Source organism: Apteryx rowi, unplaced genomic scaffold (genome assembly GCF_003343035.1).
Source record: "Apteryx rowi isolate R43461 unplaced genomic scaffold, aptRow1 scaffold_272, whole genome shotgun sequence".
NCBI lineage: Eukaryota > Metazoa > Chordata > Aves > Apterygiformes > Apterygidae > Apteryx > Apteryx rowi.
Window position 1 is genome coordinate 1,156,068 of NW_020449108.1, and position 14,355 is coordinate 1,170,422.

General features: G+C 36.6%; 1 protein-coding gene and 1 long non-coding RNA gene across 2 annotated transcripts in view; one reads left to right on the plus strand and one right to left on the minus strand.

Moving 5' to 3' along the window:
• The window catches only part of CLNK (cytokine dependent hematopoietic cell linker), a 65,628-nt gene that overhangs the window by 22,223 nt on the left and 29,050 nt on the right, over positions 1-14,355 (plus strand). The window contains exons 3-6 of the mRNA XM_026068500.1: positions 4,858-4,929; positions 5,949-5,998; positions 9,744-9,784; positions 12,425-12,587. Of these exons, the coding sequence (XP_025924285.1) occupies positions 4,858-4,929; positions 5,949-5,998; positions 9,744-9,784; positions 12,425-12,587 (326 nt within the window). The remainder of the gene's footprint in view (positions 1-4,857; positions 4,930-5,948; positions 5,999-9,743; positions 9,785-12,424; positions 12,588-14,355) is intronic.
• LOC112967385 lies at positions 6,976-14,235 on the minus strand. Its single transcript, XR_003253954.1, has 4 exons — positions 14,174-14,235; positions 11,623-11,773; positions 8,018-8,143; positions 6,976-7,125 (listed from the first exon to the last, which is right to left on the minus strand). It is a non-coding gene; the product is annotated as an uncharacterized LOC112967385 (long non-coding RNA).

The following is a 14,355-nucleotide window of genomic DNA, read 5'->3' on the forward strand; positions in this document are numbered from 1 at the left end:
TGGAGGACCACAGCTGAAGTAGTTTAAATACATTAATCATTTGAGTATCTGTTTTATGGAGTTTCTTTCTAATGCCACAGCACTGAATACAATGTTGCATTTCATGTATTTTCCATGGATAATCTTTTTACTGATCCATAGAAGATGACTTTTATAAATTAAAAGCAAAGATAAGTTCCATTTTAGTACACTATCTGCGACAGATTTCAAAAAAAAAGGGCTAGGCCTTTGCCTGGGATGATGCTTATATGCCTGTGGTCAAAACTATTATGATCCTGAAAACCCTGGGAGAGTTTAAAGGTCAAGTGACTCTTCCCTCTCTTCCTTTGGCTTTGCCTGCCTTTTGTTGATGTATTACAAATTATCTCAAATACATAGAAAGGCATCTTTGTGCCTGCCAAAACCACCTCAAAAAGGCTGAACTGCTGAGCATGTACCACAGGCCAAGTCTGGATACAGAAACTCTGTGTCAGCCTGTTAGAGGCCCTGAACAGCCCTGCTGTGATATGCAATCTCCATGCATACCTCCCATCCATCAATGGGACTGGTCCCAAAATTACCAGCTCTTACTGCCCTGCGAGAGGTATGGTGGGAGTGGTGAACCTCTCCTACTGCCCTTTTACACATAGTTACAGCATTCGGGAAATGGAAGATTTGGGCTCACATCCTCAAGGGATCAAAACTCCTATGTTGGAAAGCACCCAAAGAACTAGGACTATAAGGTGTTTTGTCAAGAAGCACTCATCACCTGTCCCACCACTAGGCGGAAAAAACATGACTCATTTGTCATGCACAGGAAAGCAGGCCCTAAGTGAACAGTCAAGAGGTTAGTGTGCTCAGCTAAGAGGGAACACCATGCCAGGGTTCCTGTACTTGTATTTTCTTTTCAGTGGAGAGCAAATAAAAGTAGAACACACTGTGGCCTAATGGTGCAAACTGATGTGCTGAGCAACATACACCCTCTAATTGTTAGGTTCTTTCATACAAAAGATGGTGGATAGCTAGCCTTCACTTGTCTTTGGAAGAAAGCGTCTGCCATATGTTCCTGACTGCATACTGTGAGTACACAGATGCACTTCCTCTGCAGCTTGAACAATCACTGAGAGGCTGATTTCAGATACCTGCTCTTCCCTATCAGCTAGCCCAAGGGAGCTCCTTGTTCAGCAAGCTCAATATTTGGAACCCTACTTTGAGATGACTAACTCTACAGACACTAGACACTGCAAAAGAAGTTCAGTCCAAGTTATGCTGAAGACCTATATCCCTCTAGAGCAGCAGCTGGAGGCCAGGCAGGATGTACTCAGGCACCCAAGATGGCAAAGTGCATCTATATCCAAGCAATTTAGAAATCCAAGTTTATCTTAAACAGTGAGATAGCCCAGTCAAGCTTGGTGTATGGTCTCTTACCTGCCTGTGTCACCTCCAAAAGTGAACTCTGCTATGCACTCCATTAGCATCTTTCGACAATGTTACCTGTTGTTAAATTTAAATAATACTTCTGTCCTACTGATTTCAGTTTTACTTAATCAGGGCCACGATAGATATGGCTAAGTCTCCTCAGAACCAAAAGCCTAGTACTAAGTAGCAGTGTCTGTAGAGAGAGATGTTACCAAAAAAGGAAATGAACAATATGATGCACTGCCAAACCACTGTATAACAGAATGACCTTGTGCTTGCAAAGTCCCCCAAAATCTAATCACACTGCCACATGCAGTGCACATAACACATTTAGTCACAATTCAGGAAACAAGCTGTTTATTTATGGAGTGCATCCCTTAATAATCACCCTGGTAAACATTTACTGAGAAAATAACTTTAAGCCATGGATTGGGATAATCCTAGTGATAAATAGTAGGATCCTCTGGCTGTATTAAGTATCCTGTAAAATATAATACTAAGCTCTTTCAACAGTAATAATGATACAAAGGCTGTTTTCTCTCTCCATGGACCTGATTGATAATACCTAAAATTTTCTAATTAAGGACTGTCCCCCTTCAGATCTCTTCTCTTAGCACAAAGAAAGCATACTTCACATTTTAGTCCTTTCTTCATAGCAAAACTTTTTTTTCATTTTTCAGCTTATTGTCCCCCATTTGTTGGTTGCATCTATCCCTTTTCTCTTTTTTTATGCATTCTTTGGACTGGGACTGATTTTATGGTTTTTTTTGAATTATCTAGCACAGTGAGGATCTAGTCTATATTTCTGCAAAACCAAATAAATATTCAAGTAACTGCAAAAATAAGTAACTGCAAAAACAAATAACCACAATAATGTTTAACCAATAGGGAATTGCTTCTGAATACTTTGGGCCAATTGATGTCATTTACAATCTCTCATGAAGGAGATTTCGACACGTGTGACAGGGTCTTTAGAAAGTAGTAATCTACTAAACAAAGCATCAAGCAACATTGAACTACTTCATGTAAAGTGTTGCAGTTAGAGGAGAGCTATTTAATATGATACTACTTTCATTGTTATTTCACTGTTGAGACAGAGGGAAAGAGAAAGGGAATGAGGAGCAGAAAACAGGACCTTTCTCTTTTTTAACAGCTATACTTCAGCTGTTGGTTATGGCCATATTCTGATCCTTTTATTCCTGACAAGTAAAATTTACCCTATCAGTGATCCCCTTAAAGGCTGTGAAGTAAACAAACTTTCAAGTGAAGTGTCTTAAAATATGCCTATTGATTAATGACTCTTAAAATGGTTCATGACTCTTGAAAATTTTAAGATTTTGGAACAGAAATTTTTATATGTCCCTTTCATCATCAGTTAATCATCATTTGTTACAACAGAACCATCAAGATGAATTCAGTTGACATTAAGGTAAATGTCATCTGTATTTCAGTAAGTGTTCCATTACAATTTGTCTGCAGTTAAATATTAGTCAATGGTAACTTAAAATGAATGCTACCCTAAATTTCCTCCTCAGTATATTTTCTAGTCATACATAATGTAACTTGAGTCTTGAGCTGAATAGGCATTGCTGCTCTCTTTGTGTCATTGAACTGCTCTGTCACAGACACAGATTTTTTTACATCAAAATTGGAATGAATAACGCAGATGACAAGTTAGAAAACATCATTACCAATTAAATGAAATTCCACATACCCCTCAAGTTAAAAGAGGTGAAAGGGTCTTACATTGCATAGAAAGACCTGCCCTTTTGCAAAAGGAGGGAGCAATATGGCTGTAGTGTAGACCAGAGAATGAAGAAAATCCTGTGAAGGAAAAATTCTTTGGCACATAGTTAGGCATGGGGACTTAACAAATGGTATAGCTACATTTTAAAACAAAAGTGGTGAAAAGGACTTTTTGTAATCTTCTTAGGCAAAGTAGGGATTCTGTCAATGTAGATCACCCCAAAAGTGCAGAATGGCCTTACAGTCAGAAAAGTTTCTGTCAAAGCCTGTTCTTCGGAGCCATTAATGCTACTAGCTACCACTAGGATGTATGCAGTTCTGAAGAACTTACAGATGTAGCCAGCAAAAGAAGCACTGGACCTCAGCGCTGGATCTCACATGCAGACAAAAAACATATTAAACAGACTAGAACTATTTGCTGCAGGCAAGTGAGAATTTGCAGAAGGTCCTTTTCAGATGTATGTTGGGAATTTAGTCATACAGAAGAGTGGGGGAGGAATACAGTAAATTCAAACACACAAAAATTACGTTCATTGTATATATGATATGCAATAGGCTTTTGCATTTGTAATACTTCTTTAGGGGGAACTGGACTGAGTTTTGCAAAGAATGGAATTATTCTCTAAGAAAAAAAGGTTATATGTGAATGATAAATAGTATAGAGACAGTTATCTCTTTGTATTTCTGGTATTCCAAAGAGAGAACTTCAGCAGTATAGATTTAATCATTTATACTTCTGGTGGCTGGGGGAATACCACAAAGGTTTTAAAGGTCTTGACTCGCAACCTGAGAAATATGCTAAACCAAAATTCTGTACAGTTGCAGCAACTGTTCAAAATATCTCTGGTGCTAACTCCACAGCTGCAAGTCTTCTTGTCCTCTAGAATTTGCATCTTCACATTTTTGACCGTTAGTATTTGCACACTGACAATTAGAAAAATCCATTATCAATGTGCACATTCAAATATTGATTAAAGGATTTTTTTTTTCTAAAGAGGATTTGGGACATGTTTATAAAAAAAAATCAAAATTGATTTGGCAACATTGATTATAGGATCTATGAATTTAGAGCGAGTTAGGCAGGACTAAGCCCAAGTGAAACTGCTCAACAGAACATGGCCATCTTTACAATCTCTAGGAATTACTTGGTGAGATAATCCTAAGTCTTTTGCTGCAAACAAACACTGAAGTCTCTGGTGGTCAAAGGTTAAGAGGTGGAATTTGCTCAGTGTTTCTTTAAATGAGTTAGAGATCAGTATTCTTTTACATGAGTGAATTAAGGAGATCCGTTTCGAACTGAGGCCTAAGAGCAACTAGAAGTAGAAGGCCAAGAGAACAGATCCCTGTTGGTCTGATACGTACATTGTTGCTGTTTTGCAAGTGTTTTACTAGTAGTAGAGATCTTGGATAGTTGCCTGTGGGTTTTAATTCCATTCAGTTATACAAGAGTTTAGTAAGCACCATGCTCCAAGAAAATAAAACACTGGATGTAGGAATTCAGTTTCTAACCTTTCTCTCTGCAGGAAACTGTTTTGTTTCAAATAGTTAAAAACAAGAAAATCAGCATACTATACAGAAGTTAGAAAGTTTTGAGGTAGAGAAGAAGGAAGTAATTTGCATATATGTGTTTCCCAGAATTCATATTGCTCCCACTCAAATTTCTTTTCCACTTATTGCTGCTTGCTAACAATAAACTTCGTTCAATTTTATCAGCGTTAACAGGAAAACAATAGTAGAGCGCCTAAAAGAGTCAAACAGCAGGAAGATAACTTTGCCAAAAAATAGGTAAGTAAATAAATTCCTTTTTAAAGCATTGATAAGTAACTTCAAAAAATTTTTTATTATGGATGTGTCTGTGCTCTAAGCAGTGCGCAATGAAAGACTAGATGACTCTCGTGTGGTTTAGAGACTGCTCACTGAACAGGAAACCACGAGCTTCACTCTTTGTTCAAAAGTTGGTACTAACCTAAATAATTTTATAATTCTAAGAACGAGGCATTTGAAGTCCAAAGATTTGACCTGATACTTTACAGACTTTGCATTTTCTGAGGGTAGATTCTCCGATGCTAGGTAAAATAAACGTGCATAAATGTAGTACTAATGCAGTCCCTGACTGCATCTTTGTTGAAAATTATTTCTTGTTGTTGTTTCTGAATAGTAAGTATGTGTTCACTTGCTACAATGAGCCATATGTGTTGCTGGACAGGCTGATAAAGATCTAAGGTCCAGGGGGTAAAGAGGGTGATGGTGAGAGAACCATCATGCAGGACATCACGCAGGTCAAGACCTGTTTGTGTGCCTCTTCCACACTCGTATATCAGCATCCAACTGGCCTGTATTTTGTATGGCTCAGTAATAACAGGAGGAAAGAATACCACCTTCGGGCTTGAGGGAAACCATGATACCTATAAGGGTTGGTGGAGTGGGAAGGGAGCAGTGCATAGTGGCACAGCTGCATACTAAAAGGAGCTTTAGCTCTTACCTCCCTAAGCAAATTCATCCCTGCAACATTTTATCAAATATGCTAAAGCATCGATAAGGCTGTTACAATATTTACCTGTAAAGTTTATTTAATACATATTTGCAAAATCAGTAGACCCAAACTGTACCAAATTTTGGGCAGAAAGTGAATAAAATCATAAGGTTCAACCCAAAATTGTCAGATTACCATGTCTGACATTATTTTCAAATTTAAACTATTACCCTTGCAGCTTTCCCTCATTTTAGTCTCTTGGAAAAGTTTCATAGAACAATGGCAATTTCTAATATTTACATGTATTTTTTTTTCTTTTTTATGTATTTAGATCTTGCCCAAATATATGTGCAGCAATGAATCTGGAATTAAATCCAAAAGGTAAAAATCTTTCTGTATTAAAATATGAAGCATTATAATATGTCTTTTTACCATACTTATTACTCAGCATCTGTGATAGTTTGTAATATTTAAGGAATGAAGAATCAGAATATTCCAAGATTATAAAAATTAAAATGAATTATAAGAAAAAAGGAAAACTAACTTCTTGGATACCCACTAATAAAGAAAGCAAAAATCTGTTTACTTCCAGAGTGCCCAAACAATTTTTGACTTCACGATGTTATACACTACAAAAAACCATCAATAAATCATCCCCTTGCTGGAGATGGAAAGCATTACATTTTGAATAAATTGGCTGATCACATCTAGAAAACAATTGAGGGAGCTTTCCATTTCCCTATGCTTCCACACAAAGGACTCCCCACTTTTAAAACATTTTGTTTGTAGTTCCAAAACCATAGGACAATAACATATGATCTCTAACTCTGATTCCACAACAGATTATGGTTAGTATTAGGCATGTGTTTAAATCCCACTGGTTTAATAAGTAAAACACTGCTCTTATTCAAGTCAGTGGAAATTGATATTGTATTCCACAACTTTTAACTGAATTAAAAGAGATATTTAATGCAAAGCATATAAAAATACTTAACTAAATAGGGGTACTACTAGCCAGATAAGCCTGTTTGATATACCATATGTTTATTGTGCTATGTGAAGTTTGCTTAAATGTATTCAATATCAGGATAATACAGAAGAAATAAATTTAGGGCTGAAAACATCCAGTTCTGCTAAAATAAAACCCAACAGTTATCTTACTGGAAATCTTTTATTGTCTATAGATAAGGAGCCATATCACAAAAGCTTACCACAACTGATATTTATTCACATAACTTTTTCAAAGTCTCTGAAGAGAAGCCTGCCTAGTCTTTTGCTTGACCCTGGAATTAAACCTATATAATTTATGAAGGTTCTACTTATCCTACTTATCCCTCTAGAGGCCAGAGGGAAATGCCAATATACTTAACAAGACAGGCTTTTTAGACAGTACTTTTGGACCAAATAGGAAAAAATGATTGAAAATTTCTGTGCAGATTCTTCCTTGCAACATTTCCAGCCTCTTTTCTTTTTTTTTTTTTCTCTTATCAAACGGGTTTGGAGACACCCTGCAAGTAGAACAAGGTTTATTAAAACATAACCGACAACACTTTATCACCGTCTGTAACTGTCTGGAACACCACAAATAGTGACTAAAAAAACCACAGCACGTTCATAGGCTCACTGAAGTCTATGGGAACAGATTTAGCTTCTGCCTTCTCATTTAAATAAGGGATGTGTTTCTGACATTAGGTTTTCATGCCCTTTTGCACAGAATCGTTTTAGGTCATTATGAAAGACAAGCAAGGTTGCCACAAAATGCACACACTTTTATTCCATTGTAGATTAAAGAAAAATTCATTACTTTCCCGTTGTCCTTTGACATCAGGCATTCTCTGTCAACTGACAGAAAACACACCCACACATATGTCATAAAAATATAACACCTTATTATTGTTATAACTGATATACTACAACACTTAATTTCACAGAGGATGTAGCAAGGCAATAAGAAATTTTAAGACTGAATAAGATATGATCAGTCTCTATAGCTTGAGGAAACTCTGATTCCTGCCAGCTGTAAATCTTTAGCTTGTGGTGAAAAAAAGTCATGATAGATGATCCAACTGATTGTAAACTACTTGGCACAAAGAATCTGTCCTGTTTTATCCCTGTGCAACAACAACCACAAAGGAAGACAGGAAATTGAGAGTTCCAGGGCAATATAAATAGTAAATAGCAGAAATGATCTCCCCTCAAGTGGTGAGTCTCTTCAACAGTCTTCCACCACCCAGATGGTTCTCAGCACTTTTCATTCTGAAGGCCCAACATATATTGCATAGCTAACAGAAACAAATATTCATCTTTGCTACCAAAATGTCATCCTTTAATAACAGGAGGAGCAGTTTCTGTCTGCTTTGCACTCCTCAGCTAGAAGAAAACAAGTATTTGGGAATTTACCTCATATAAAGGAATTGCCTGCAGGATAGTCTCAACTCCACTTCTCTCTTCACTCATTGTGTAAAGAACGTGTTCTCAACAGCAAGGGAGAGGAAAGGCTGCAGTGCCTCCAAACTCTGGTCATCCCTGAATAACAGAGTAGAGTATAGAGTAACCTGGACATAAAATTATATATTGATATCGGATATCAATAAATCATCCCAAAGGCTTGTGTCAAACAGTCCACTTTTAGCATTAAGCTATGAAATGTATGGCTAATAGAGCTGTTGTTTACCACTGATACATATTTCCTGTTGTGGAGTATGGAGTAACCCATTTTTTATTAACAGACGTAAAAAGGCTACAACTTAAAGACACTGACTGCATTTTCTCATCATTATATTGATACTATCTAATTACACTCTCATCTGCATCAGTTTTCCTCTTTAATGCCATTGATTTAACTGGGTTTACTTGTGATCTGCACCAGCATAACTAAACAGAAAATCAGACAGCTAGTTTGCATGAATAATTCTCCCCCGTGTGAATAACTTTCTGAGTAGAAATAACAGTACTACATGTACAATATAAATGAACATTCAATGCCATCTGCTGGGCCGTACAAAACTCTGCAATGCCAGGATCATGCACTACTGAGAACTTAACAATAGTGACAAATTTAAGTCAAGAGTACTTTCTTTGAAAACACAGCTCAAAGGGAGGGTCATGGGGTGCCTGTCATTCACATACTAACACAGGGTAGAACACCTGTGCATGTAGTGGGTCTGGTTTCAGCTCCCTCCTCAGCACAAAAGGGTTTCTGTCCACAGTTCTCCCTTCCCTGTGAGAATTACAGCATGCTGTAATTATATGCTTATAGGCTAGGCTTCGCAGAAGCAGGCTATTATGTAGCCATGGATGCAAGATAAAGGCTTGCATCCATGGCTACATAGACATGGATGGCTAAAGACAGGCTAAGCAAGGATTGTTACAACAGTCCAGACAAAAGTACTTACTGGGGAAGGACACAATCACTGGATTAAATGTGTAAATCAGATTAAGGGCAGAATTTGTGACTCTGTTCTCAAGTCAGTGTGCTCTCTCGTTCACCAGATCTTTGGCCCTGTAACTCATGCTTTCTTAGCTATACCATGATACAACTGCCATTGGCAGCCACCAGCTAGAATAGCTTATAGCCTGGTATAATTGGAATATTCTTGGTTTTGGGAAATACAGATTTGGAGCTTCTTAAACTGAAACCATGACTCCCATTTCCTGGGCAAGTGCTCCAAGTGCTATGCTGTAACAGAAAAGACATCAGCATAACTCCTCTTCCAGTTCAGTCTTGAAATCAGAAAGTCAGATGGTATCCTACTGCTAAAGGAACAATATATGTTTCTATTCTTAAGAGGGATTTTCAGGCCAAGATTCACAAGCTCACATGGATAAACATTTACAATTCTGAGCTAGGCAGCTAAACTCGGAAGAGAGATAGGAGTTCAAACACATCCTTCTCTGAGTATTTTCGGTGGACTGTGGCTGTCAATCCCATTTCCAGATAGCTACTTCCTTGTGCATTGTATAGGTAACATTCATCAATGGATTTGCCTCATCTCCTTTGTTTCAATTCCTTATCTGTAAAATACTGTGCAGTTCACTGATTTCTATTCCTTTATATAAACTATTAGTTATTGTATCGTTTTCTACAGAATGACATCTGCTGTCATTTTTCCTTCATTTTATATAGAAAACAAGAGAAGAAATATTCCTGCTAGTACATATAGTTTTGTAAGTATCATACTGTTTTCCTAAAATTTTACTTTTCTTTCATTTCACATGTGTGTTAATATCATCTCAGCTATAATGCTGGTAACAGAAAATGTAAATCTCACAGTTTGTTAATGTAAAATAGAGCATGAGAATTTTTTAAGTATATATAAGAACTTTTACTTTGTTTTAGTGGGAGCTAGATTAGGGAAGTGATCCACACACTAGCTAATTATCCATTTATGGTCCAAATCTAAAGTACCCCCTTATCACAAGATCAGTGTGAAATTAAGAGGAGTCAAGGTGAACAAGTAAATAAGTCATAAATCTGGAGGTTTAATATGTACACAATGTTAATGAAAGCTGAAAAAGTAACAGTAAACTTTTCAACAACTTCTCATTTGTATCTGAAAGCTGATTTTGAGTGTCAGCTATCAAGAGATACAAGAAAAGACTCTACAAATGCATTACAAGTCAGAGAAAGATGAAAATAAAGTGCAGGTCTGTTGCTTAACTGAAGCTGAACAAATAAAGGATGACTGAAGAAGGTTGATAGAATCAATGCTTTGGCTGCATCAGGTTTCATAGGAAGTTTAATTGCGATCAGATGCTATATGCAATTAATATCAACTAGAAGGCAGTAATAGCACAGACCAGGGAAGGGAAAGAAGAATTGAGAGAATGTTTATTTATTCTAAAGCACTTAAGGAGGTAGTTGAAGTAATTTCTGAGCTATTAATTGATTATCTTTGGGAACTCTCCAAGGAGTCATGAGTTCCTAACAAAAAATGGAGAAGGGCAAAGGTGACCTCAGTTTCTTACAAGAAGGAAAGCAGACCCTAAAGGTACACTGGATACATGGCGAGCCTATTAAAGAAAGTCAATTTGAAAGGATTTTTTGGAATAATAACTCTGATTAAGAAAAAAAATGTTATCCTGAACATGAAGAACAGCTTATCAAACCAACATAATTTCTTTCTTGGTAGAAATATTGGCATAGTGGAGAGAAGGAAAACAGTAGATGTGATATATCTTGATTTTTTTAGGTTTTTGACATTTCCCAGAAGACAGTCTCATAAGCAACTATGGAAACCTGGTCTAGATAAAATTGTGCAAAGTGTTTGCACAACTGATTGAAAACATATCCACACTCAGTCCGGTTAACAACAATTTGCTACCAAACTGGAATGAGATATCCAGCAGAATACCCTGCAAATCCAAGTATCCTGCAGTGGTCTGTCTAGGGTATGGTGCTATTTTTATATAATGTGTGCTGCTACAAAACGGCAAACCTCACCCTGTCAAGAACACTGTCAAGAACTGTCAAGAACACTGTATGTAACCCCTGGAGGTTAAGATTCGGTGCTGGGAAGATTTCACTGAAATTTTCTATCCACTTTAAGGTTTGATGTTTTAATAAAGATGTGTACAAACAGGAGAGAATACAGAGGAGAGAAACACTGAGAATAAGAGGTTCAAAATCCTTTGCAGAGGCTGACAAGTCAGAAAAGCTTTAAAGAATTGTTCCTATTTAGCCAAGGAGTGAGAAGGCTACAAGGAAATATAATTACAGGAATTAAACATGGTAAACACTGAAATGAAGTGGTAATCAATTGTTTTTAGTGCCCTTGGATGGTAATACAAATTGGTTTCATTTGTAGCACTTAAAGAAAAACAAAAGCATTAACTGAAAAGGTAGTTAACTCATGGAAGAAGACACCTTGGGAAGCTATTGATTTCCTGCTACTAGTGAATTCAAGAACAGATTAAAACAAAAATCAGAGAAGATCCAGATATGCTGAGTGAGATTGAGTCGATGGATGCACCTATACTGTCTCTGGTAGCAAAATGCTACTTACAAAGATTGCTGGAGTATCCTCAGTTGGGTTCACGTCCTAGTAATTTCAGCTCGGTGCTGTTCACGCACGTGTCCTCCCAAAGGAAGCCAGCAGGTGTGTTCCAGCATATAAACAGGGAGTCTGAAAGGTGGAGCAGGACTCCAGAAAAAATCTGTAACAAACAGTACAATGGGGTAGACACATCCAGAGACATCCTGAGTCACTCAGCGCCATCTGGAGTCACTCTCAGCACTGTGTTGTGTGAATGTTACTGTTCAATATATACTTGCTCTCTTGCTCACTTGGATTGCAAATTTGCTAGCAAACCACTCAGGATGCAAATTCTAAAGATTAATTCACAAAAACAGTGTATGTTTTTATTTTAAAACATGACATGCATGATGAGCTGGTTATTATTTATATATATATATATATATATATATACACACTCTTGCAAGCAGCATATGTAAACAGTCAGTACAATACAAGTACCACATAGATGATATTGTAATGAATGGCATAGTTTGAAATGTCTGCACTGATGAAAAAATTAAACACACTGGATTGTATTTTGAAGAGTGGTGACAGGCCAGATTCACAGAGAGACCTAATCCGTCTCCCAAATGGCTATTTTATGAATCCAAGTCTAAAATTTAGATCCTCAAAACACTTGCTCACCTACTTTCCAACCTCTCAATCTCCATCAGAAAATTTCCTGTGCACCAAAATGTCTGGTTCTGGTTATTAACTATTTCCAAATCTGAAATTAATCTTGGACTTAAATTTATTTGTATTATCTGTGTATCTCTTTTCTTCTATCCAGAGCAAAGATTTGTCAAGAAAGGGCAGCGATGAGTTAAAATCTTCCTCCAAAATATCTCAGGAGGAGGAAGGGGATTATGAGACTGTAAGTAGTTCCACTCTGGAGGCTATTCATGCTCTGAGAATTCTTCCTGCCAAACCTCTACAAGAATCTGAATATGCAGGTAACTTTTTATGTCTGCTAAAAGTGAGCCAAATTCAGATATAAATTGGGACAGTACAGATTTGGTGTTTTCAGTCTGGATATTTTTCAAAATAAAATAGTTCAACTGAAAAATAAAACACTGGCAGGAAAGAGAGGAGCCTTGTCTGCATCTTCCTGTTCAGTTTACCTCTTTCTCCATTAGATTATGTTAACTTAATGCTCCCATGCTGCTTTTCTTAATTTTAGTATCACCTAAAATAAGAAGAAGAAATTCTGTGATCCCATTCCACGTGGAATCTGCAAAGAACTGACTGGTCAAATTCACAGCTAATTCAGTAAAGCCAACTGCTAATTAGGCCAAGAAACTTTTAAGAAGGAAAACATGAAAAAAGATACATGAAACTTTCCTTCACATGAAAATTTGCAGATGAATAAATGTAACATTCATTTTAAAGGCATTTGCTGCCTCTTTCAATATCAGTAATAAGCAATTATTTCAAGTGTATTTCTCAGGCATTCTTAACCTGATGAGGTAGCTGCATTAGTCAAGCTTTAGTTTACTAAAGCCATTCTAAGCCACATTTAATCTCCAAACACAGAAAGTCAATTAATATCCAATTTAGGGAGTGAAATATCATCTTAGCTATCATAGTAAGAGGCCATTATAAACACTTTATGGAGATTTTAAATCATTCAGAAATTGGCCAGCCGGATGGGGAGGGCAGAATCTGAGAAAAGGAGGAATGGAAAATGTAAGCCAAAAATATCTGAAAGTATAGGATCAATATGTATGTGAAAGATTTGGTCCTGTTCACATCAAAGCCAAGCAAAGATTTTTCTATTGATTTTAGTGAAAGTTAGTTTGATGCCTAAACAAATGGATGGCTTTTTATGTCTGTAAATTTATCAGTGTGTGAGTAGATCACAGTCTGAACAGATACAGTCTGAACATCCARATATTCTAATTTATGTTCCAAAGACTCATTTGTGTATTTTATTTGGAAATCTGAAGTAACTTTCAAGTACTCTCTTCATCTTGGTTAGCAATGGAGACTTTCAGTCAGCAGTTGGCATCTTTTGTGTTTTTTTATGCAAGATTGTCCTGAAGTATAGCTTGTATTAAAAAGACGTCATTTTTGTTTTATGGTCCCAGAGAAAAAACATTAAACAAAAAGCTGCTCTTTACCTATATGTTATGCCCATAACTGTAATGTGGCAGGGATACAACAGTGAGGAAAGGTCTGAAAGTATATTACAGAAGGCAAAATACAGTGGTAACACCTTATTTTGCCATCTTTCCTAGAACAATAAAAATGCCCTTAAGATATAAAGTTAATTAATTACTTTAGAACACATGCTAGCATGCAAGGATATTTGTCAATCTGTGCATTTCTTTTAGATGGTCATGGGTGCAGTCTTTATTAAAAGTTAATGTAAAAATTTAAAACACTTTCTAGAGAATAAAGAAAAAAAAAAGAACACACAAGAATGCAAACAGCACTGCCAAGAACAAAGATTCAAGTAAAAAACATTCACTAATTTATTCACAGATGAAGCAAACATCTGCCTTAACTGGTAACAGCTTATGAAGGCTGTTTTTCTTACCCACAGTGAGGAGGTTAACCATAAAGCTTTATTCCCAGGGTCATGCTTATGTCCTCAATACAGTTACTAAAATAACAAGAAAGAAATTCTGTGAAGAAAAAATGAAAATGCTGTAAAAATCTCAGTACCTGACCTGAAAAACACACTTTAAACATTAAAACCTCATATTTTGAAACATATCA